At 43.6% G+C, this 25,096-nt stretch overlaps 1 protein-coding gene across 1 annotated transcript; it reads right to left on the bottom strand.

Moving 5' to 3' along the window:
- Nucleotides 1-3,711: 3,711 nt before the first annotated feature.
- CALR3 (calreticulin 3) lies at nucleotides 3,712-25,014 on the bottom strand. The gene is made up of 9 exons (XM_041763851.1): nucleotides 24,924-25,014; nucleotides 24,580-24,681; nucleotides 21,951-22,154; nucleotides 15,185-15,279; nucleotides 12,215-12,403; nucleotides 8,813-8,920; nucleotides 8,596-8,727; nucleotides 7,500-7,592; nucleotides 3,712-4,107 (listed from the first exon to the last, which is right to left on the bottom strand). Exons 1-9 carry the CDS (start codon nucleotides 25,012-25,014, stop codon nucleotides 3,964-3,966), a joined length of 1,158 nt encoding a protein of 385 aa, XP_041619785.1. The 3' UTR covers nucleotides 3,712-3,963.
- Nucleotides 25,015-25,096: the final 82 nt, after the last annotated feature.

The raw sequence follows: 25,096 nt of genomic DNA on the forward strand, positions 1-25,096 counted from the left end.
GGGCGAGGGGCGGTGCGCGCGCAGCTGAGGCCGGGCGGGGGCGGGGCCGAAGCGGGGCTGCGCACGCGCAACCAAACAGCAAGGGGCGGGGCCGGGGGCGGGGCCGTTCGCGCCGAGCCCAGCCGGGAGGGGGCGGGGCCGGGGAGGAGCGCAGGACCCCCAGCGCGCGCCAAGCTTACCTGCTCACTTGCCCGCGGCCCGCCCCACTGCCTAAGTCTGACGTGCTCTCGTTCATCCCCTTCCAGGTGCACCTGCCAAACGCCTTGTGGGGAGTTGTTGCCCACCCCGCAGAGGGTCAGGAACCCCGCGGTGCCCAAACCTCCCTGTTGTAGGATGGGGGGGTGTGTGTGTGATACAGTTCCCAACTGCCACTTTCTGGCACAGTGACCTTGGCAAGTCACCTAAGTACTTTCTCTGAGCCCCCAGTCCCCTTCTGAAAAGAGGGGATGGTAATAGGTGTTTGCTGTTGTTCCCCTCCACGTCTCACACTGTGCCTGATGTTTCCTGGAAAACCGATAGTGGAGGGGACATTTATTGCTTTAGATGTTTTGTCTTCTATTGCCTAGGGACACACACTCATCTGTGGCTAGTTTCCACCAACAGGGCAGCCAAGCAGCTGACCACAGCTGCCTAAGGCCCAAGGTTTCCTTAGGGCAGGTGGGCCTCCCTTGCCTGGCCTCCTGTGATGGTCTCACAGTAAACCTAGCCAGGCAACCGTGTCTTAGGCAGGCAAGCCAGGAGGCCATGTGATCGCAGGGGTGGGGCACAGGTTCCTGTCCACCTCCTCCATTTTGGAGTCAAGCTGCTGCTGGTCTTAATGAGACACCCATGAGCCAATAGCAATGAAATAAGACCATGTGTCATCTGATCCTCTCTTGAGACTGTTTTGCAGTCTTAGTTCCAAGTTTTCAAGCTTAGCATGCTCCTTCACCCTTCTGTTCCATGTATAAAGAGCAACAGGAAGCCACCAGAGGGTTTGAACACAATCAGATTTGTGTTCTAGAATGGTGACTCTCGATGCAGCAGGCAAAGTGGCCTGAGGCTGATGGATGGATGGATGGATGGATGGATGGATGGATGGATGGGGTGGGCCAGCTGAAAAGCCAGAGCAGTGGTCCAGGTGTGGTAATAGAGGCTTTTAGCTGTCTTGACTCCTTTATCAGTCTGTGTTCCATAAGGAAATGTCATGTCATTCTAGATATTTCAGGCAGAGGACCATTTAATATAGGAGAATGAGTGTAAAAGTGTGGGAAAAACAGAACAGGAATATAAGGTTACCTAAAGACTAGTAACTGCAGGAAACTGCTAGCCCTTCTAGGGCTAAAGGTCAAAAGGGAAAAAAGTGTTACCCAAAACCCATCATCACTGGGCCCTGAGCAGGAACCCAGCTACTGCTGTTTTGCCATTGCTAAAGTCACTGCTATTTTTTCTCACCACTGCCTAAGGTGCTGGCAGAAGCCTGAAAAAAGAAAAAAGAAAAAAAAGGCCTCTCCTCTCTGCCTGCCTTCCTGCTTCTTTGTGACAGAACATGACAGGAAACCAATGGGTAAGGGTGTCTGTGAAATGTCTGTCATATGCAGGCTTCCAGCCTTAGTGTCAGAACCTACAGAGGCAATGACCACAGAGACTCTCCTGCATCATCCATGCATGGAAACAGAAGCTTGATGCTATGAGTCCCACCCAGCTAGCGGCCTGTGATTCCCTTTTCCTCCTGTACCCACCGCACCGGGCAGTGAGCCACCATCCTGCAACCTTTCTCGTCAGAGTCCAGAGCTACACTGTCCAACATGGTGGCCATGTGTGTCCAAGTGGCAATTTGAATTAATTACAATTAAATAAGGTTAAAAACCCATTTCTCCATAGAATGTAGAACACCAGGAGTGAATCCTAATGTAAACTATGGACTCTGGGAGGTAATGATTGTGACAACTGTACCACCATGTTGTGAGATATTGATAGTGGGGGAGGATGTGTGGTATACGAGTGGGAGCATATGGGTACTCTTTGTGCTTTCTGCACAGTTTTGCAGTGAACCTAAAACTACTCTAAAAACAGTGTTTATTAATCTTTTTAAAAAATCATTCCTCAATCCCACTAGCCACATTTCAAGGGATCACGTGTGGCCAGTGGCCACCATACTGGCCAGTGCAAGTGGGGAACATCTCTATCTTCACAGAAAAGTTCCCCAGGATGGCACTGCTCCAGGAGATGAGCTCTGCAGGATCTGAGCTGGTCTGACCCAACTTCATACAACTATTTCCAGCATTTTCCCTCTAAACCTGTCTCTGCTTCTTTCCTCAGTTCTTTCCTCAGTAGCTTCTTACCTGGTTCAGAGATTAAAGAGGTAGACTGTTGAATTCCATACCTGTACTTCATGGAAGTGAGTCTTTCATTTCTGAGAGTGATAACCAACCCCCAAGAAACCATTAGCCATCAGTCAAAAAGTCCACATTTAGGGGAAGCTGGGTGGCTCACTCAGTTGGGCATCCAACTCCTGATTTTGGCTCAGGTCATGATCTCAGGGTTGGTGAGAGAGGCCCCTCATCAGGCTCTGTGCTGAGCGGGGGGCTTGCTTGAGATTCCCTCTGCCCCCCAACCCCCACCAACTCACATGCATGCGTGTGAGCATGCGCACATGCACACTCTCTCTCTAAAAATAATTTTTTTTTTAGTCCACATTTGAAGGTCTGCCAACTTCAGCCAAAGTGAGAACAAAACTTGCCAGAATTTCACTTCATAGGCAGATTTTCCACATTGATCATCCAGCAACGTGCCATATATAATTTCCAATGTATCCAGCTTATTTGTAATATCACTGGATTCCAAATTCCAGTGTCCAAATTTAGTGTCCTAAATTTTATTACTTCCAACACAGATTTCTGTATGAAAAAAGTTGCCTTCAAGTCAGAAGACTAGGGCGGCCTGGGTGGCTCAGCGGTTTAGCGCCACCTTCAGCCCAGGGCTTGATCCTGGAGACCCAGGATGGAGTCCCATGTCGGGCTTCCTGCATGGGGCCTGTTTCTCCCTCCGCCTGTGTCTCTACCTCTTTCTCTCTCTCTCTATGTGTCTTTCATGAATAAATAAATAAAATATTTTTTTAAAAATCAGAAGACTGTTATGCATGACTTTTAAAAAGCAAATTATTGGGCGGTCCCTGTGGCGCAGCGGTTTAGTGCCACCTGCAGCCCAGGATGTGATCCTGGGGACCCTGGATCAAGTCCCACGTCCGGTTGTCTGCATGATGCCTGCTTCTCCCTCTGCCTGTGTGTCTGCCTCTCTTTCTATGTGTCTCCATGAATGAATAAATAAAATCTTTAAAAATAATAATAATAATAATAAAAAACAAATTATTTGATCAAGGCAAAAAAATTGAAGTGAGAAGTAATTACTATTTTCACTTGAGAAAATGAATTTCATTCCTCTGTCTTACAGAGAACAAAAGGCCACAGAAGTGGGTCACAGAGGGAAAAGAAGCAGTGGCTTCTGTATGGCACGTCAAAGGTCTGTGCACACACATCCGGGTTTTCCAAAATAACCAGTGTACAGGTGAAGCCTGCAAAACCTTTCTACACTAATGACGTGTAAAGTTTTCATATTGGAAAAGGTTAGCATATGCTGTTGGTAATTTGCAGCCTGAAGAAATAAGGCATCATTTTTCCTTTTTAAAAATATGTTTTACCAACTTTTATTTATAAAACATTTTAGGGGCTCAGGAAAGAGCATCGTATCTTTGGCCAGACCCTTACCGGCCTCTGACTCCTAGCACTCAGGTTTGTCGAGAGACAACATCTTGGTACGCAGGGCTGAGGCTGACGGAACACCAGGCCAACCCCACTGAGAAGCATAGGAACGTTTTCAAAGAAAACTGGACAAATTACCACATATGTTGACATTTGCACTTTTACATGTCGATTAAAGTAAAAGCAAGGTTTTACCAGTCATCTTTATCTGAGGTGGGAATGACTAAAGTTCATCCCTCTTATGAAATCTCTGGAAAATGTTTTCTTGCCCACCAAACCTGCCCATCAGCAAGTCCTGCTCATCTTCCTCACGGGCCTTCTTCACTTCCTCCTTGGCCTGTATGGCATCCATCTCCCTTTCGGGGCCCTTGGAGAAAGAAACAGAGACATGAGACATTAGCTGCTGGGGGTTATGTTTCCAGGGAGTGGATTGGGTGTCCACATTCAGCCTGCCTCTGCCTTCTTGCAAGCCTCCACACTGCCCCAGGGGCAGCTTGGATGAACTGCACCCCCCTACCCTGAGGATGCCAGGCCCTAATCCCTAGACCTTCTCTGGGAAAGGGGTCTTTGCAAATATGATTAAGTTAAGCATGTTGAGATGGGAAGATTATCCCAAACCCTAACTTCCATCACCAGTGTCCTCATGGGATACAGGCAGAGAGAGACTTGATACATACAAAGATACAAGAGGAACAGACCAATGTGAAGACAGAGGCAGAAATTAGAGCCACGTGGCCACAAACCAAGGAGCATCAGGAGCCACCAGCGGCTGCAAGAAGCGAAAGAAGGATGCTCCCCTAGAGCCTTTGGTGGGAGCGTTGCCCTGCTAAGGCCTTGATTTTAGCCCAGTGATACTGGATTTTGGACTTCTGGCCTCCAGAACTGTGAGGTGATAAATTTGTGTTGTTTCAAGCCAGCCAGTTTGTGGTAATCTGTTGCAAGAGTCACAGGGAATAAATACACCCCCCTCCACTTCTTTCTATTCCCAGAGTATCTGGGCCCCCATCCTTCAATAAGCTGAGCAGTGGATAGGCAATGAAGGAGTCCTCTGAGCCTAAGTGAAAAAGTTCAGGCACATGGGACCAACAGAAGGGCTAGGGGTACAGGCACATCAAGAAGGTTTCCACAGTTGTTCTTGAAGAACTTGAGTAAAGCTTTGCAGCAGAAATCAGATTTGAGAATAAAATGGCTCACCATCAACAAAATGAAAAGGTAACCTACTGAATGGGAGAAAAATAGTTGCAAGTCATATCTGATAAGGGATTAATACCCAAGGTATAAGAACTTATACAACTTAATAGCAAAAAAAAGTCTGATTAAAAAATGGGCAGAGGATCTGAACGGACATTTTCCAAAAAATACATACAGAAGGCTGACAGGCACAGGAAAAGATGCTCAACAGCACTCATCGTCAGGGAAAGACATATTATTTTTGTAAAAGATTTTTATCTATTCATGAGAGACACAGAGAGAGAGAGAGACAGAGACATAGGTAGAGGGAGAAGCAGGCTCCATGCAGGGAGCCCAATGTGGGACTTGATCCTGGGACTGTAGGATCACATCCTGGGCTGAAGGCAGGCGCTAAACCGCTGAGCCACCCAAGCATCCCAGGGAAAGGCATATTAAAACCACAATGGGATATCAACTCATACCTGTTAGAGTGGCTAGTACCAAAAAGAAAATACTACATAAGCAGTGTTGGCCAAGGATGTAGGGAAGAGGGTTCCCTCCTACACTGTTGGTGAGAATGTATATTGGTACAATCACTACAGAAAACAATATGACGCCCTCTCCAAATTTAAAAATAGCAATACCATATAAGCCAGTAATTCTACTTCTGGCTATTTATCTGAAGAACATGAAAATACTATCTCAAAAAGACATCTGCACCCCCATGTTTATGGCAGTGTTATTTGCAATAGCCAAGACACGAGAGCTACCCAACTATCCATCGACAGATGAAGAAAATGTGATAAATATGTATGTGTACATGTGTGTCTACATACACACACAGTAGAATATTACTCAGCTATAAAAAAAGAATGAGATCTTGCCATTTGCAACACCATGAGAGCATTATGCTAAGTGAAATAAGTAAGACAAAGAAAAACAAATGCCATATGATCTCATTTATATGGATTGTTTTTTAAAAATGAACTTACAGAAACAGAGAACACATTGATGGTTGCCAGAGGCAGGGTTAGGAGGTGAGTGAAATGGGCGAAGGGGGGTCGAAAGGTATAAAGTTTCAGTTATAAAATAAGTCAGTCATGGGGATGTCATGTGGAGCATAGAGAATATAGTCAATGATATTGTAATAACTTTGTATGGTGACAGATGGTAGCGAGTTATGGTGGCAAGCATTTCATAATGTATATACATGTTGAATCACTATGTTGTACACCCGAAACTAATATAATATTGTACGCCAACTGTGCTTCAATTAAAACAATAAGTAAAACACAGGCATTTCACAAAAGAGGATGTCTGAATGGCCACAAAAGCCATAAAACAGTGCCAACCTTCATTTGTCATCAGGGTAACACAACTAAAGCGAAAACTGGAGCTACTACTACCTACCTAGAGACACTCCCACTCCCCAGCACCGGTGAGGATGGGAGACAGCACAGCGCCCCTGGGAACAGCCTGGCAGTTTCTTATGGGGTTAAATATCTATTGTCGGACTCAGCTCTTCCTGGCTATTTATCCCAAAGAACTAAAAGCACACACATACACACACACACACAAAATGTAAGCAAATATTTATTAGAGCTTCCTTCATCTGTCAAAGACTGGAAACAACCCAATTGTCTGCCAGCTGGTGAACAGATAAAAACCCCTCGGCAATACAAAGAAACTAACTACTGACTGCTACCCCATCAACATGGACGGATCCCAGACACATTACGTTTGAGAAGTAGGCTCAAAAAAGACCGCATGCTAGGTCCATCCATTTAAGGACACTCTGGAAAAGGTGAGACAATAGGGGCAGATACCAGATCAGTAGGGGCCTGGAGTGGGAGAGGGTCTGGCTACAAAGGGCCCAAGGAGAGTTTAAGGGTGATGACACTCTTCTGCATCTAGATTGGTGGTGGTGGTTTCACAACTGGATTCATTTGCCAAAACTCACAGGCCTCTCCACTAAAAAAGAGTGTCTTGCAGTATGTAAATTATACTTCAGAAATCTGACTCGTCAACAACTAACAATAGTACCAAGCAATAGCCAAAGATGTGGGTAAACTGAGACTCTCCCCTACCGCACAAGGAAGCAGAAAATAGGATGACACCTTGAAAACTGTTTGGCTGCGTGGGATCTTGTGACCCAGCCTGTCCTCTCCTGGGCATACACATGAATGATGGTAATGGCTTTATTCATGAGGCCACAAGCTGGAAGCAATCCAGAGCCACATCAACAGAGAATGGGTACCTACCTTCTGGAATATTCACACGCTAAAACTGAGCTACTGCCATATTTGACAATATGAATCTCACACCACTGCCCAGATCAGTAAATATCAGATGGCTCCATTTATACAAATTTCAAAAGGAAGTCAAATGGTTGTGTGGTGGTAGTTCCTTTGGGGATGGGTGGTAGTTGGGAGGGGATGCAAGGAGGTTCCCGGAACCCAGCTAATGTTCTGTATCTTGATCTGGGTGGGATGTTCACTATTGAAAAGTCATCAAGCCCTTTCCTGTATGTTAGACTCAAGTACAGACATAAATGAATAATGAACAAAAAGTTCATTGTGTGCACTGTACCTTTGTTTCCCCCCAAGTAGCCTTGCCAAAATTCTCAGCATATTCTTCGTCATCTGTGATTAGGAAGTTATCGAAGATGGTTCCTGATCTCACCTGTGGATGAAAATGAGGCCTTCCTTACTGATGGGAGGAATATGGCAGCGTTCCACCAAGAAACAGTTGTATTTGGCTCAGTGCTGTCACAGTGATTGACCCTTGACAGTAGCACCTGCTTAAACCCATTTCTAAAACGTCCTGTTCCCTCTCAGGCACTGGTTCTGAAACTTAGCTGCATATTGGGGCACTGGTTGCCTCAGTTGGTTAAGCATCTACCTTCAGCTCAGGTCACGATCCCAGAGTCCTGGGATCAAGCCCCACGGGCAGCTTTCTGCTTAGCTGGGAGCCTGCTTCTCCCTCTCCTTCTGCCTCCTCCTCCTGTTCATGCTTCTCTCTCTCTCTCTCAAATAAATAAATAAATAAATAAGTAAATAAAATCTTAAAAAAAAAAACTTAGCTGCATATTGGGATGGCCAACAACATTTTAGAAACTCCTGATGCCTGTCCTTACCCCTGGGCATGCTGATTTAACTGGTCCTCAGTGCTACTTGGGCATGGAGACTTGGAAGAGCACCCAAGTGACCCGAGCATTCCGCGATGGTTGCCAACTGCTGCCCAACAACCTTACTGGGCAAAGGAGGCCATGGCCAGCAGCAGCAGCACCACCCAAACAGAAGAGTGACGAATTCCCAGGGGGCAGGGAGGCAGCTAGGAAGTGCCCAGAGGGCAGAAAGGATGTCTGTTTTGTCTGCACTGTATGTCTCAGATCCAGGTATGGGCGCCAGGCACACAGTACCAGCTATATGAATGAAGGAGTTTAGGCCGATGCTCAGAGTTCTCAAACTACAGCAAACTTAAAACCACATGATCAGGGGTACCTGGCTGGCTCATTGGTTGAACATCTGCCTTTGGCTCAAGTCGTGTTCCCGGGGTCCTGGGATCGAGTCCCGCGTCAGACTCCGCAGGGAGCCTGCTTCTCCCTCTGCCTATGTCTCTGCCTCGGTCTGTCTCTCTCATGAATGAATAAATAAATAAATCTTAAAAAAAAAAAAAACATGACCTGCCAAAGCTCCAGTCCAATGGCACCAATGTTCTCAAATTCGGAGAGGTCATATTCCGTCAAATAGTTGGTGTTTTTCATCTTCTGGTGGAGCCAAATGTCTTTGTCTATACCCTCTGGTTTCAGGCCATCCTGCAACAACAAACTCTAAGTGGTGGCCCCAAGGGACGCAGGCCAAGGCCGGGGAGGGTCATCCCCGGGAGAAGGTGCCATGTACCTGGTATGGAGGCTTCTGTAGCATGGGTGCCTGCCAGTCCCCATCCAGCTCACTATTCCAGTCACTTGGCTTGCTTGCACTGGCGTCCAGAAAATGCTTCTCCCAGTCCTTAAATGTGTGTAAGAAAAAAAATTGATTCCCAGATTTGAGAAAAGAAATTCTTGCCTACCAAGAGTCAGGAGCGGGTCCATGGCACTGATCGCAATCAATTTGGTGGTTAAAGGGCCAAGTGTTCAGTTCCCAGTCCCACCGAGGGTCTCAGGGGGCCACACACTGCCAGCATTTTTCCCATAAGCCTTGGCATGATTACACTACCGTTCCCACGCTGGTGAGAGGAACAACAGTGGGCGAAACTCAAAATAGTGGCTGAAGTTAAAATGAGGGGACAAGGGGCGCCTGTGTGGCTCAGTCAGTTAAATGGCCGACTCCTGGCTTCAGCTCAGGTCATGATCTCAGGGTCCTGGGATTGAGCCCTGTGCCGGGCTCCCTGCTCAGCACAAAGTCTGCTTGTCTCCCTCTCTCTCTCTGCCCCTCCCTCCCACTTGCACAAATTCTCTCTAAAATAAGTAAACAAATCTAAAAAAAAAAAAAAAAAAAGATGGGCCAAAAAGGAATGAGAAGTGAGGGGCCACACAGTCACTACTGGTTAGGTGGTCTTTCTACATAGCACTCATACATGGAATGTTCCAGAGAAGCTGGACCACCAAGGAATGTTCCAAGACTTATTTATCTGGGGTAGCAGGAGAAAAGCAGTTATGTTATATAGACCTTCTCTCTATATACATTAACAGTCACACTATACACATATAGATACATATGTACACATATATGCACATATGCAGGCATATGATACACATGAACACATCTGTATACACATATATAATACACATGTATGGTACATGTACACATACACACGTGTAATACACATATATATACACATGTATATAACACATACACATCTCTATGTATATATGTGGCTTAGTAGGTACTGAACAAATATTTGAATAAATGGATGAAGAAAAGGTGCCATGGATTAATATGCAGATAACATAAACACATAAAAGTTGTATATAAAGATACTTTCTCTTTTAGAATAACTGAAAAACAGTAACATTTTGCATTTAGACTGTGGCTTTTCCATGATATGTAATACTTCTCAATGATTGGTACCCAGGATTTGGTCACCTCCCCTACTGCTTTTGGCCCCTACCCCAACTGGAAACAGATGAACCACTCTTGTGCTGGGACCAGGAAATGGTTACAATTCAATCTGAGTCGCTGGCTCCTTATGATTGCGGGCAATTAAATCATAATGTCATCGTGAACTAATTTGTTGAGGAACTCACACGGAACCAAACATATGGACGAAACACAGCCAGTCTGGAGGCCAGCTTTTGAAAGGTTGATTAGGCTCCACCAGGGATCCCGCTTGCGGACGTTCGGCCCTGAGACACATAGCCCTGCTAGCTGGCACTCAGGCATCCAGGACTTTCATCCCAAGACCTTGTCTTCTGCACACCCAGAGGGCTGCAGGTTCAGTTCCTTTGCCATTCTCTGCCTTGTTTAAAGTAAGTGCTCTTAAAAAATAAATAAATAAATAAATAAATAAATAAATAAATAAGTGCTCTTGGGGCATCTGAGTGGCTCAGTGGTTGAGCATCTGCCTTTGGCTCAGGTTGTGATCCCAGGGTCCTGGGATCGAGTCCCTCATCAGCTCCCCACAGGGAGCCTGCTTCTCCCTCTGCCTATATCTGTGTGTGTGTGTGTCTCTCATGAATAAATAAAATCTTTTAAAAAAATAAAGTAAGTGCTCTTTCCAGGTGAAAACTACTATTTTGGTCTGTTTTGACGGTAAGCAAGGGAGGGAGAAACTTTGTTCTTTTGCTTTACAGATTACATTGTCCATGATGGCATATTTGATCGTCAACAGTGCCACCGATCAGTTTTAAGTTGCCGAAATTAATTGTAAACACAGTCCAGTGGTGCCTGGGTGGCACAGTCTGTTAAGTGACTGACTCTTGGTTTTGGCTCAGGTCGTGATCTCAGGGTGGTGAGATGGAGCCCTGTGTCACGCTCTGCACTCAGCATGGGAGTCTGCCTCATATTCTCTCTCCCTCTTCCTCTTATGCTATCTCTCTCCGGCTCTCGCTATCACTCTTAAATCTTAAAAAAAAAAAAAAAAACACATAGTCCAGTACTTTTAGTTATGGCAAAGACAATTGTCTTAAGATAAATGGCTCATGGGTTTGGTGTGGTGTTTGATGTTCAAAATAAAATGTTGCAACAATAAACACAAACTGAAAACAAAAACAAAACAAGACAGAAGGTAGCTCGCAGTGGGTTGAGCGGTGGTTCCCAGGAATCGTTTGTCCACATCCTAAATCTAGAATCTTGGAATGCGAGCTTATAATGAGAAAAGGATCTCAAGGCAGGTCATTATGGATTATCCAGTGGGTTCTAAACCCAAGGGCAAACATCTTTATAAGAGACAGAAAGAACACAAGAAGAGAAGGCCATGAGGAGGCAGAGGCAGGGAATGATGTCTACCAGCCAAGAAACTCCTGGAGCCAACAGAAGCTGGAAGAAACAAGGACAGATTATCCCCTGGATCCTTTAGAAGGAGTGTGACCCTGCTGACCCCCAGATTTCTGCCTTCTGCCTTCAAGAACCGTTAGAAAATACACTTCTGCCATTTTAAGCCACCTACTTCATGGTACTTTGTTATGGTAGCCCTAGGAAACGAATGCGTAGCCATTATGGTAATGGATTCTTGGTTGTCAGTGACAAGTGTGATGCTCAAAAAATACTTTGTTCAAATTCAAAATTATAAAAAAATCATTTTTATAAAGGTTGCTGATGCATTTTCCTTTTTCTTTTTAGAAATAAATGGTTAAAAAATAAAATTTACTTGCTTTCATCTCAAATATTATAAAACTATTCTACATCACTGGGTGAAGCTTTGTGATCAGCAGCAGATGCTCTGGGGAAGACCCATTTTTTAAGAAAGATCGATTTTTAAAAGTTCTTATTATTTTTTTAACAGAGAAAGAGTGTGAGCTGGGAGCCAGGGTAGAGGAGCAGAGAGAGAGAGAGAGAGAGAGAGAGAGAGAGAGAGAATCTTTTTTTTTTTTTTGAGAGAGAGAGAGAGAATCTTAAGCAGGCTCCATGCCTAGCATAGAGCCCAACATGAGGCTCCATCTCACAAACATGAGCTCATGACCTGAGCTGAAATCAAGAGTTGGATGCTTAACTGACTGAGCCACCCAGGTGCCCCCAGAGAAGACATTTTGTGATAATGTTGACATCATGATTGATTACTAGCATCACAACAATCCCACAGGACCTGAGTACTTACAAACCTCACTGGCACACTCTCTAGAATTTTTTGGGAAAAATCCACACCTGGGATTTGCCATCTTCAACTTGCTCCCAATCCTTGGACTCTGCAGAGGTCTTCTCCATCTTCTTAAGTGATGTTAAGTTCCAGTCATACTCGATGCCACCGGATTCAATTGACTGACCATCAATCTTCACTTCATAAGTGAGGTCGGGTCTTAAAATCAGAGCATAGAGATGTGTAAAACCATCAACCTGCATGTTTTAAGGGGAGAAAGGATAACGATGAGATCTTGGCATTTCAGGGCAGGTCTACGTATGTGGTTTAAGTCTTCAAAGGCTTGTTACAAATAGCAAAGGAGAGTGGTTCTAGGGACAGGGTTGACTTGACTTAAAAAAATGCGTCCTACAGAAGAAATCACCCCTTTGTACCAAACTTCCTCACTGCCAAGCAGACTTGAGTGGATGATCTCCTTTGGTGTAGATGATGGCTCCTACCTAGCTAGACCCCCCACAGGTGGTTACGACAGGGTGGTGGGCATACGCCAAGGGACCACTGCTCTGATTTATGACAAGTTACGTGGAAAACAACTTCCTGTTCGGTACTCTGAAAGATACCAAATGAAGCCCAGTCGATTTCTCAATACAAGGAAGAACTTTCTAATGCTCTGAGCTGTCCAACAATTTAAGCTCTGCGAGGGCAGGCCCAGTGCCTGTCTTGGTCGTAAAGCCCCAGACCAGACCCAGGGGAAGCATTCAGCAGCAGAGGGGACTCCTGCATCATGCTCCAGCAGCGGCCAGTTCTCGAAGTGGGGCTGGGACAGCATGGGGGTCACTGGGGATGCCTGGGGAATGTCCGTCACCAGGTCAGCATGACCTGCTGTATCTGCCCTAGGGCGGACCCTCCAGTCTCTTTCACAGACCCTCCAGAGATGCTGATGCTGCTCAGGTTTGGGAGCCATGGCCTCAGCATCTTAAAGGTTCTGTCAGGATTATCCTCCCTCTGCTAAGAGCCAAAGGTCAAAGTTCCTGCAGTACGCCTCTGCTCTGCCTTGCGGGATAGGCCACTGCTGTCCACGCCATGGCCAAATGGCTCTGTCTGTTCTGTGTCCCTCTCAACCTCTGTAGTTCGCTGTGACAGCTGAGTACACACTTCTTCCAACGCTCACTCCCTGATCCCTGCCTGTCTTGGTCTCCACGCACCTTTCCTAATTTAGACTTTGGCCTCATTGGCCGGGTTGTTAGGACCTTCCAGGACTTAACCACAGAAATCCACAGGTGCAGAGCCTCCTGAGAGAGAACATCCACCCCTGCACATATACAACAGCTCCAAGCCAGGATCTTTAATCTCAACCATTGGCCTGAGCTTCAGACCACAGTTTCCAACAACTTACTGGACACCTCTACCGGGATGCCTGCCAGGATTTCACAACCAACAGTTCTAGACACAAATCCCTGTGTTCCCTGGCCCCCTTACTGGCCTTTGCTTTTCCGGCTGATTAGCAGCAATGCTGCTGAGACTTAATGTCCACATCCCCAGTACTCACATTGCAAACATTGTGAAGTCCTCTGGGTCCCACCCCTGAATTATCCGTCAAAACGTTCCCCTGTTCTGCATCCCACTGAAGCCTTGGCCTAACAATCTCACATTTCTCTCTGCCTACTGATCACCATGTTTCTCCGCCCCTTGTCCCCAGAACACCTGAGGTATTTTTCTAACATGCAGATCTGACCCTCTCCTTGAAGACCCTTGAGGGCTGACCTGCAGGGGAGATTCTCAGCCATTCCTTCATGGCATCACAGAATGAAAAGAAGCCCCTCCCCGGAGATAGCTGCTCCTTACTTGGGAAGACTCCCTGCTGTCAGTGCTCCTTCAATAAAAGTATTTTATTTTTCTAACAGGTTGCAGAAATAGCACACATCTGAGAGTGTCATCAGCCTGAGGGTGCCCTTCTGGGTGGTGAGGGCTATTGGTTGGCTGACCTGAGCTGATCAAGCTCTAACCTCCCCAGCGTGGTCCAGGCCGGACTGCACAGCCTCCATGGTATCACCCTTGCTTCCTCCCAAACACCTGATGCGCAACTAGACAATTTCTTGGGAATCAGTTGCAAAATGTACATGCTAAGACAGGGGAGAAAGACTTGGATTTTGAGCCCTCCCTCACACCTACAGGAGGGATGTCAGGCCTTCCCATGTAGAGGGGACCCAGTGATCTTTTGTAGCCATGAAGTCAGTGGGTGGAACCCCAAGAAGAACCATGCTGCTGATGGAGACTCACCTCCCCTCACACCCCCAGCTTGGGTCAGGACTGAATAAAGGGTGGTTATGGATACTTCCCCTTCATGCTGTCAACATGCTCTGGAATTGCACTTTGGCCTCCTGCCCAGAATTGCCCAGATCCATGGAGGCCTCCCATGTAGGAGCTCTGAGCACTGGGAGTGCCCCTGGGGACAGGTCCCTGCTTCCTGGCGGCCACAGTCAAGTAGAGAGGGTGCATCAGGAAGTGTATTTCCCTTCCATGGGCCCAGCGCCCAGGACCTGATGCAAGCTGCCTCTTTGGAGAAGCCCTGGCTGGGCCTCAAGGCATAAAGTGTTATTTTCACAGGATCCATGGGTAGAAGGTAAGAAAGTATGCTCTCATTTTTGAAACACTCCCATTTGTAAATGCTTTGGTATTTTGAAGATTAATTTCTCCAGTACATTTTTTTCCCATCCTGAATATTTCATTCCTTAGTGAGGATGGATAGAGCCAAAATGAGACTATACTGTTGTAACCCTTACAAGGCAAATCATAATACCGCTCACAGTAAAAAGTGAGTCTGCCCTCCTGATGGGCACAAACTTCAGAAAACAAGCCACCAAAGTATATATGCGTCTCCAAAGAGCCTGCTAAACTGGAAACCAGAGGCAAGGGGCGTGTTGCTAAGATCCATCCCTGGTTCAATTCAAATTATTTTAAGATCAAAACTATTTTCTCTAAATTATGTTATCATTAAGAGCTAACACAATTACAGATTTGGCTATGAGAGCGCTTACCTTACACCTGATTGATTTCTTGTTTGAGTGATACTGATTCTTGAAATGTAAAATAACATGAACTTTCCTGATATCAAATCCACAAATATCGGGTCCTACAAAAAAAAAAAAATACGAGCTGCTCTCAATTTCCTTCTCTAATGCATCACCACAGGAAACCTCCAACCGTTCCCCTGGAGTAACATCCCAGGACGGAAGCTTACGTGTGCAGGAATAATCAGACTTTGTCGTGGATACAGTGACTCCCTTCTCCATTCAGGTTACTTCTCAGGTCACTGCAGCTACTTTGGACTCAAGTGTAAGGCAGCACATGAGTAAGAAAAACATTTAACAGTCTAGGAAGCATCCCTGACATGCTGCCTGAGGCTTGGGCTGGTTCCAAAGCTCTGAGTGGTGTCCTGTGCCCGGGTGAGGGCTTCAGAGCCAGACTAGCTGGCTTGGATTCCAGCTCTCATTCATTGTGCTGAGACATATTTGCAACTATCCAGCTCCCGATGCCTGTGTCCTGTTTTCTAAAATGGGGATGTTAATCTTCCAAAGCTATTTTGCCAATTAAATGGGCTAATGTGTGTAAAGCATTTAATATGGCAAAGCTCACTATTTGTTATTATTTTGTCCCAAGACCACCCCCACCCCTCCAAACACACACACACACACACACACACACACACACACACACACATTCAGATTAAGGATTTCTGAATATACAAAACAAGGTTTGCAAGAGGGATCTGGAAAATTTGTCAGACCTTCCGAGGATGTTTGGAATTACCCCGCCGCTGCTTTATTGACTTTAAGCAATAGGAATGTACTAGAGCATCCGAGTGTCTTTCTGTTTCAAATCAAATTCCACCACAACTGACCCGTGCCAGCACTGGCCCCTGGGGATTCTGTGAGGCTGTGTAAACACAGGCAGATGACTGCGATTTTTTTTCTAGAACTTGCAGTGATGAACCTTCCGAATTAGAGAGATCCAGGCTGCACATAATTACTTAAAGGATATTATCAATTTGCCAGAGTGGATGTGACATTGAACTTGGAAGTAGCATCCTGAGGGACCGACAAAGAACACCATGTCTACCTCCCAGAACTCTCAGAGGATGCTTGTTTATGTAATTTCCTTTTTTTTTCTTATCACTGGAAAACATTCCAGTTCAATTTTTAAAACAAAAGCTATGGTATGTGAACTATTTGTATGAAAGTCTACTACCTGGGGATTAAACTATGAAATTTTTCCTGCAATATTGGTCAGAATTTCCCTATTTCTAAGCACCTACATGCTTTAAATATTAAATTAAGCTTCACAACATGTCCAGACATGACCAGAAAATCTGGACATTTTTTTGTTAACAGCGATCATCAAATATTTATGCACATCATGTATTTTTATGAGGAAATGGGGCAGACAGAAGGGCTCTAAACAGGCTGACCTGCCTTTGGGCAAGAAAGTTTAATCTTTGTGAGCCTCAGTTTTTTCTTTTGTTATTTGCAAAATAGAGCTGTGTTACCAGTTTCCTAGTTTTTTTTTTTTTTTAAGGTTTTATTTATTTATTCATGAGAGGCACAGAGAGGCAAGGCTCCCTGTGGGGACCCTGATATAGGACTCCATCCCAGGACCCAGGAATCTCGACATAAGCCAAAGGGAGCCGCTCAACCACTGAGCCACCCAGGTGCTCCTCCTAGGGTTTTAAACGTAATCTAAGATTGCATTTGTAAGGCCCATGGCAATGGCCCCATAAAATATACTCTCTTCCCCATCACAAGCCTCAGCAAGCTGCTCTCCTACCAAGGGGGAGAGCTGAGGCATCACAGGGAAGTGTTCTAACAGTGACACGGTGGGTTTAAGTTAAATGTAACTGAGTCAAGAGCAAATATAATACAGGTAATTCACTTTTTTTTCCCTCCAAAGTATGCGGTTTCACAATTCAGATGCAGCAAATATGCTATGTATATTTAAAAGATGGGGATTCTGGCTCATATTTGGTGATTTTGTTCACCAAACCTAACTAAATCAAATATTTGTGAAATCATCTCTGGTTCAACAGGTAATATATATATATATATATATTTTTTTTTTTTTTGCCAGATATATCTGTCATCCTATTTTAAGAGAATAATAACAACCCAAACCAAGTCATTTTAATTTCCTTTTTAATCAAACTAAAGACCTTTTCCATTCCACATTTTAAATTCAAGAGTAAAAGGGAGACAAGGGAGAGTAGAGAGAAGTGAGCAGGGCTCAGGAACTATGCAGTTGGCGGAAACTCTACACCTACGTAATGCGGTGGCCTTGGACAAGTCACCTCACCCTCCAAGACAGGGTAGGATTGTATCTAAGTCCAATAAATAATCTAATATCTTATTCTGTCTGCTTCTGTATAACACTATGACCAGCGGTGTATATAAACACAAGTACAGCATAATAGGTATCCGAAACCTGATGCTGATCATGATAAATTCAGAGGAAATTTCTTCAAGACATCCATATCATGAGAGAAAAGAATTAAAAAAAAAAAAAAAATTCCTCAAATTTAAATTGCCAATGGATATTTTAAAACTACATCTCCATTCTTAAAAGATTTTTTTTTTCACTTTTTAAATTGTGGTAAAATACTCATAACATTTACCACCTTAACCATTTTAAAGTGTACCTTTGGTTGTATCAAATACATTCACACTGTTGCACAACCATCACCAACATCCATCCCCTGACTCTTTTCACCTTATAAAACTGAAACTCTATACCCATAAAACTAACTTCTCATTCCCCCCGACCCCCAGCTCCTGGCAACCACCATGCTATGTTCGATGTCTGTAAATTTGACTACTCCACGGATCTAAAATAAGTACAGTTGTGTAGTATTTGTCTGTTTGTGTCTGGCTTATTTCACTTAGAATAATGTCGTCAAGTTTCATTCATGTTGTAACAGGTGTCAGTATTTGTCTCCTTTATGAAGGTGAAAGATAATCCCTTGTATGGACACTACACTACATTTGTTCATCCATTCATCCACTGATGGACACTTGAGTCCTCCAGCTTTCATCTTTTTTTTTTTTTTTTAAGATTCATTTGAGAGAGAAAGAGAGAGAGAATGCGTGTGTATGTGTAAGTGGGGGGAGGGGCAGAGGGCAAGGGAGGGGGAGAATCCCGAAGCAGACTCCTTGCCAAGTGCAGAGCCCAACATGGGGCTCAATCCCAGGACCCCGAGATCATGACCAGAGCTGAAATTAAGAGTCAGACACTCAACCTGAGCCTTCCAGGTGCCCCTTGGTCTTCCTTTTTGAGATTATTTTGGCTATTCAGACTCCCTTGAGATTTCATATGAATTTTAGAATGTGTATTTCCATTTCTGCAAAAAAAAAAAGTCACTGGAATTTTAATAGGAATTAGATTGAATCTGTATATTGCTTTAGAATCTGTAGATTGCTTTGGCTAATGTTAACATCTTAACATTATTAAGTCTTCCAATCCATGAACATGGGATATGTTTCCTTTCATTTACATCTTCTTTAATTTCCTTCAGCAATACTTTGTAGTTATCACAGTACAAGTCTTTCATCTCAATTCCTAAGTACTTTACTCTCTTGGATGCTATTATAAATGGAATTGTGTTTGCAATTTCCCTTTCAGATTGTTCATTGTTCATATACAGGAAATGCAACTGTTTTTTTTTTTTTTTTGTATGTGTGTGTGTGTTGACTTTGTATCCTGCTACTTCAGTAAATTCATTCATTAGTTCTAATAGTTTTTTGTGTGCAATCCCTATGGTCCTCTATGTATAAGATGTCATTTGCAAATAGAGATAATTTTATTTCTTCCTTTCCAATTTGGATGACTTTTATTTATTTTTTCTTGCCTAATTGGTCTGGCTAGGACTTCCAGTACTATGTTGAATAGAAGTGGTGAGAATGGGCATCCTTCCTTTGTTCCTGATCTTACAGAAAAAGCTTTGTCTTTCACCACTGAGTAGGTTTGCTGTGAGTTTTTCATAGATAGCTTTTATTATGTTGAAGTAGTTTCCTGCTATTCCTAGTGTGTCAGCTGTTTTTGAAATGGTAAAAATTTTAAATTTTTCAAATGCCTTTTCTGATTATTTATGATGATTATGTGTTTTTCTTTCATTTTGTTGATGTATCATATAATATTGACTGATTTTCATATTTCTTTTTTTTAAGATTTTATTCATTTATTCAAGATTTTATTCATTTATTCACACAGAGAGAGGCAGAGACATAGGCAGAGAGAGAAGCAGGGTCCTCGATCCTGTGATCACACGCTGAGCCAAAGGCAGACACTCAACCATTGAGCCACCCAGGTGCCCCAGATTTTCATATTTCAAATCATCCTTGCAGAAAAGGAAGAAATACTACTTGGTCATGGGGTACAATCCTTTTTAATATGCTGCTGAATTCTTCTTGCTAGCACTTTGTAGAGGATTTTTGCATCAATATTCACAAAGACATTGTTCTGTAGTTTTCTTGTAGCATCTGGCTTTGGTGTCAGGATAATGCTAGCTCATAGGATGAGTCAGGAAATACACGTTCCTTCCTCTTCATTTTTTTTGGTAAAGTTTGAAAAGGATTGGTATTGGTTCTTCTGTAAATATCTGGTAGAATTTGTGAGAGATCAACAGATTTAGGACTTTTCTTTGGAGAGTTCCGCTTACTGCTCTCTATTTATAGCTCTCTTCAGATTTTCTGTGTATTCATGATTGAGTCTTGGCGGGGTTTGTGTTTCTAGGAATTTGTCTATTTCATCAAGGTTATCCAATTTTGGAGTGTACAACTGTTCCTAGCACTGTCTTATAATTCTCTTTATTTCTGTAAAATTGGAAGTAATATCCCATTCCTGGTCTCAGTAATTTGAGTCTTCTTTGCCCATTTAGCTAAAGGTTTTGTCAATTTTGTTGATCTTTTTGGAGAATCAACTTTGATTTTTATGATTTTTATTGGTTTTCTCTGTTATTTTTCTATTCATGATTTCATTTATCTCTGCTCTAATATTTATCATCCCTATCCACTTCTCCCTTCAATTTTACCATTCTTTGTTTCATGTTTATGATGTTCATTAGATGTGTAAATGTTTATAATTGTTACATCTTCTTGCTATATTGACCTTTTTACTAATATATAATGTCCTTTGTCTCTTATAGCCTTTTTGATTTCTTTAAAGTCGATTTTGTCTGATATTAGTATAACCACCCTGCTCTCCTTTGGGTGCTATTTGCCTGGAATATCCTTTCACTTCCTTTCACTTTCAACACGTGTCTTTGGATCTCATATAAGTCTTTTGTAGATTAGCATATAGTGGATCATGTGTTTTTATCCGTTCTGCCAATCTTTGTCTTTTGACTGGAGTGTTTAATCCATTTACATTTAAAGCAATTACTGCTAAGAAGGGACTCACCTGTCACTCTATTTTCTATACGCCATACCGCTTTTTGTTCTTCATTTCTGCATTGCTGTCTTTTGCTTTTACTTGATTTTTTTTTCAGGGAAACGTTTAATTCCTTTTTAATGTCCTTTTGTGTATATTCTATGGATATTTTCTTTGTGGTCACCATGGGGATTACATTTAACATCCTAAAGTTATAATGCTCTAATTTGAATTTATACCATTTTAACTTCAATAACACACAAAACTCTGCTGTTCACCTCTTTGTCTGCACATCTGTGATCAGAAGCAGCAATCAGCAATCAGAACTCAGATTTTATATTTGGAGGACAGGGTCCTTTTTGTCCACCCTCTCTGTAAGCTGTGTGTACACTGCTCCAGGAGCACATGCACAGCTGCCTGCTGAGTGACTTGAAATGGAGGTTACATATTTACTGTGCTAAGAGCTAGCTAAAACTAACCTTTCCATTCTTCCCCTGGAAGATGCAATCCTTCCACAGACATCAGAGTTCCAAAACAGTTACATCAGATTCTGTTGTTAAATAGTTGTCTAGGTGGGAAGATGGATTCCTGGTGCTTCCTATTCCATTTTCCCCAAATCCTCTTCATTCTGAAAGCTTTTTGAATCCACATCCTTCAGTTATGTCTAGTTCCTGTGGCCCAACATGGTCCTGTCCCAATTCTAGCACAACTTTTAATCAATTACTCCTGTTATCAGGAGATATTTAAAGCATTCCAGAGCTCAGCAGGGGCTAGACAGGAAACATTTTGCCCTTCCTATCATTTTCATGTGTCAAAAATATTATCCTTCTTTCAATTATTTTTTCAATGATTAAAAATGTTAAAACCATTATCAGCTCATGGGGCATAACAAACACAGGCTGTGAGCTGATGTGGCCCATGGCCAAGGTCTGCTGACTCCTGATATATTCCAATACTTGAGGCTACATTAATGTTGAGTAACTTTCTTAAAGTACAATAGGGGGCACCTGGATGGCTCAGTTGGTTAAGCGGCCAACTCCTGATTTTGGCTCAGATCATGGTCTTAGGGTTACACATCCTGGGACCGAGTTACATATCCAGCTCTGCACTCAACAGGGAGTCTGCTTCAGGATTCCCTCTCTCCCTTTGCCCCTCTCCCCCACTCACTCTCTCTCTAATATATAAATATATATATATTTTATATATATAATATATATATTTTAAAGAAAGTACAAGAGAATGGCACAGGTGTCTTTTTATATTAGTTTAAAAACCTTTGGTTGGATATATCCGATACTACTACTTTGGTAAAGTCTTAGTCTGAGGATTCTATGAAGTGGAAGGATTCAAAGTCACCAGAAATGGTGGTTTTGTACTATCTAAACTCACCAAACATAATATAGTACTGGGATTTTCCATTAAGGTTCTTCTGATCCACATCTGCAGGGAAGAGCTTAATGTAGCCTCCTCCACAGTCCATCTTCTGCTCATGTTTCACCGTATACTGAATGACCAGAGTCTTCCCTTTATTGCTAAATGGTTTGAATCGTGCAGAGATGGCATAGAATCGGCCATTTTGAGTGGTTTGCAGACCTTTAAACAAAAAATACTCATGAAACATTAGGAATGACACTGTGCTCAGTTCTTTTTTTTAATATTTATTTATTTACTTATGATAGACATAGAGAGAGAGAGAGAGGCAGAGACACAAGAGGAGGGAGAAGCAGGCTCCATGCCAGGAGCCCGACGTGGGACTCGATCCCGGGACTCCAGGATCGCACCTGGGCCAAAGGCAGGCGCCAAACCTCTGAGCCACCCAGGGACCCTCTCACTGTGCTCAGGGAATTAAATGGTGGTCCTCCCATCCCCAATAATAATAATTTATGTCAATTCAGAGCCTAAAAACACATTTTTACAATAAAACATGATGGACATACCACTAACAGCCTCTCTGCTGCCACAGAACTTTCCACACACAGTTGTTTTTTTGCTTGGTATACCACTGTCATGTCTCAAATTACCAAAACACTTCAGCTTTAAATGATAAATATGCAACCTAATTATGGATAAGAAGTGAATTTTGTTTTGATTCATCTTCCAAAGGGAGGGAATATACATTAAGGCTTATGTAGCAACTCAATTAAGAAACAGAGCATCCTACATCTTTTCTTTAAATTGCATCTTGAAATAGTTGCTTCGGATATACCACAGTGAATGGAGGACAGAATGCTGACCTGCAAAAATGTACTTCACTGCACGGAATGCACTGGCCTGTAGCTGCCCTCTTTTTACAAAGATACCACCCTGTTGTCACATGAATCATCTCATATTTTATAAGTTAAGGTGTTCACTTCAAGACTAAACCCTCCTTTTTTCAGTAGCCACCAGGCTCTGTACCAAATCCTTATTTTAACTGGAGTAGAAGATAGACTTGAAAATAGAGCCAGTCTTACTAGAATCTAGTCTTCCTTGCTCCACATTCCTGCCCCCATACCTGCCAATGCTGAGATCCATCATAAATGCACTTGGTATTTTCATTTTCTATCAATATGTCCAAGCCTGAACTCATAGCTGACTACCCACTATTACACTCATCTCTCTCTCATTCTCCCCCTTCCATTCTTCCTTTCTCATATAATTCATAGGTTCACCCCCTTCTCTACCACCTTACCATCTAGGCAATTCCTAAGGCCAAGATTCACCACTTTCCTCTCTCTCACCACCCTCCTCAACCATCCCCAACATCTCTCACCACTTCCCATCTCTGTCGGAGTAAATTCTATTCATCTTTCCATCTACCACTTCTGTGTAATGGCCCTGGGAGACTACAATGAAAGGGGCCAAATTAATTGGTATCCCCAGTGTCTTGCCCTTGTGCTCTCTTAGTAGATGTGTGCTGGAGTGAATGAAACACAGAATCTCGGGATTCCAGATTGGAAGAAGAAAAAACATTGTGAGGGAAAACCCCAAATGACTAAGTGGAAACCCCATCCTTGGACAAGCTTGATGGAACAATCTGTTAATTTCACTCCATTTTTGTACTATGGGGTGAATTTTGACCAACTCTTTGGTCAACATGTAACTTAGAAAACAATGTACATTCAAAAGAAAACCGGAAGCTGCCATCAAGACAACCCTGGAGTAATAGCCAAGGTAGAGGCTGAGTGGGAGGTTGGTGAAAAGTGAAACTTTCCATCTAAATCAGGGGTCTGCAAACCTTTTTTGTAAAGTCAGAGAACAAATATTTTAGACTTTGTGGGCCATATGGTCTCTGTCCCAACTTGCTGCCTTGGGGCAGGAAAAAAAAACCCATAGCTCTATGTAAATAAATGGCCATGGCTGTGTTCCATTAAAACTTTGTTTATGGACCCTGAAATTTCATATATTTATTGAATTTTATGTAATTTCTGCATGTCATAAAATACTATCCCCCTTTTGACTTTCCCCCAACAATTAAAAAAATGTAAAAATCATTCTTATCTCACCAGCTCTGTGCGAGTAGGTGGCAAACGAGTTGCGCTTTGTCCACTTTTTACCATCAGGAATGAGAAGAAGACAGAAGTCATCCTTGGCACCGGGATGACTTGGGGAGACGGGGGTGTGTGCACAAGGGGGACGTCTGAAAATGTTCCCTATCTTGAGCCGAGTGTACATATATAAACCTTTCTGTACCCATAAGACCTATGTACCTTTTAACCACAATTTTATTCTTCGTAAAGTGAAAACAAAAATGAGAAGTATCCCCTGACCTTTTTCCCTTTGCAGGTCAAAGACCTGGGGTCTCTAAACTCATGCGACCAATTGGTATACAATGAACTGATGTTGGGCAAGTAAAGAAAGGAAAGAAGAAAAGTAATGCCAGACCCTATGCAAGCCTTAGTGTCCCCAGTGGTGAACGGGCTGTAAGAGGTGTTAGGAGTGTGCCACACCTACCTTGAAAGGTTGGTATAGTGGTGGTGTTGGTGGTGTGTGTGTGTGTGTGCACTTAGCTCGATTTTCTCACCATTCCTGCACTGACCTTTATCTTTCTCTTTATGACCATAAAATTTCCCGGACGAGAGTCTAAAATGACCAATTTTAGAGTCATTGGTGGACTGCACCCATCGGTTCCTCCAGTGCTCTATGGGGGAAAACAACACCGGTTAGGGCTGAGGCTCCTTATTGGAGTCAGGGAGGGTGTATGTGTTGGGGAGGGGAGGGGAGGGGAGAAGGAGGCTCGAGGCTTCGAACCTTCGAAGCTTCGAAGCTTCAAGGATTCGCCACCACGGACCTCGCGGTGGTGGATCGGAGCCAGTGGGGACTCGGGCTATGGGCTGGTGAGCTTACACCCCCACTCCACCACCAAGGGGGTCGCCTCTTCACCTCCGTCTAGAAATTCCTCTTGAAAGTAGACGGTGGCCAGGGCCACCCGCAGCATGCAGACCGCCCAAAGCGGAACGTGAACCAAAGCCATGGAAGGCACGTGGCACTTCTTCTCGTAACCGCCCCTTTGCTCCCAGCTGTCTCCCAGGCGTGCCCGGCCGTCCCAGAACTAC

The sequence above is a fragment of the Vulpes lagopus genome, chromosome 7, assembly GCF_018345385.1.
Source record: "Vulpes lagopus strain Blue_001 chromosome 7, ASM1834538v1, whole genome shotgun sequence".
In the NCBI taxonomy this organism is placed as follows: Eukaryota; Metazoa; Chordata; class Mammalia; order Carnivora; family Canidae; genus Vulpes; species Vulpes lagopus.

Coding starts and splice junctions, on each gene's coding strand:
- CALR3 (XM_041763851.1), bottom strand. CDS start 25,014: ATGGCTTTGGTTCACGTTCCGCTTTGGGCGGTCTGCATGCTGCGGGTG. Junction 12,404..15,184: donor AGAAATCAATCAGGTGTAAG/GTAAGCGCTCTC, acceptor TAAAACATGCAG/GTTGATGGTTTTACACATCT. Junction 8,728..8,812: donor TACAGAAGCCTCCATACCAG/GTACATGGCACC, acceptor TTGTTGTTGCAG/GATGGCCTGAAACCAGAGGG.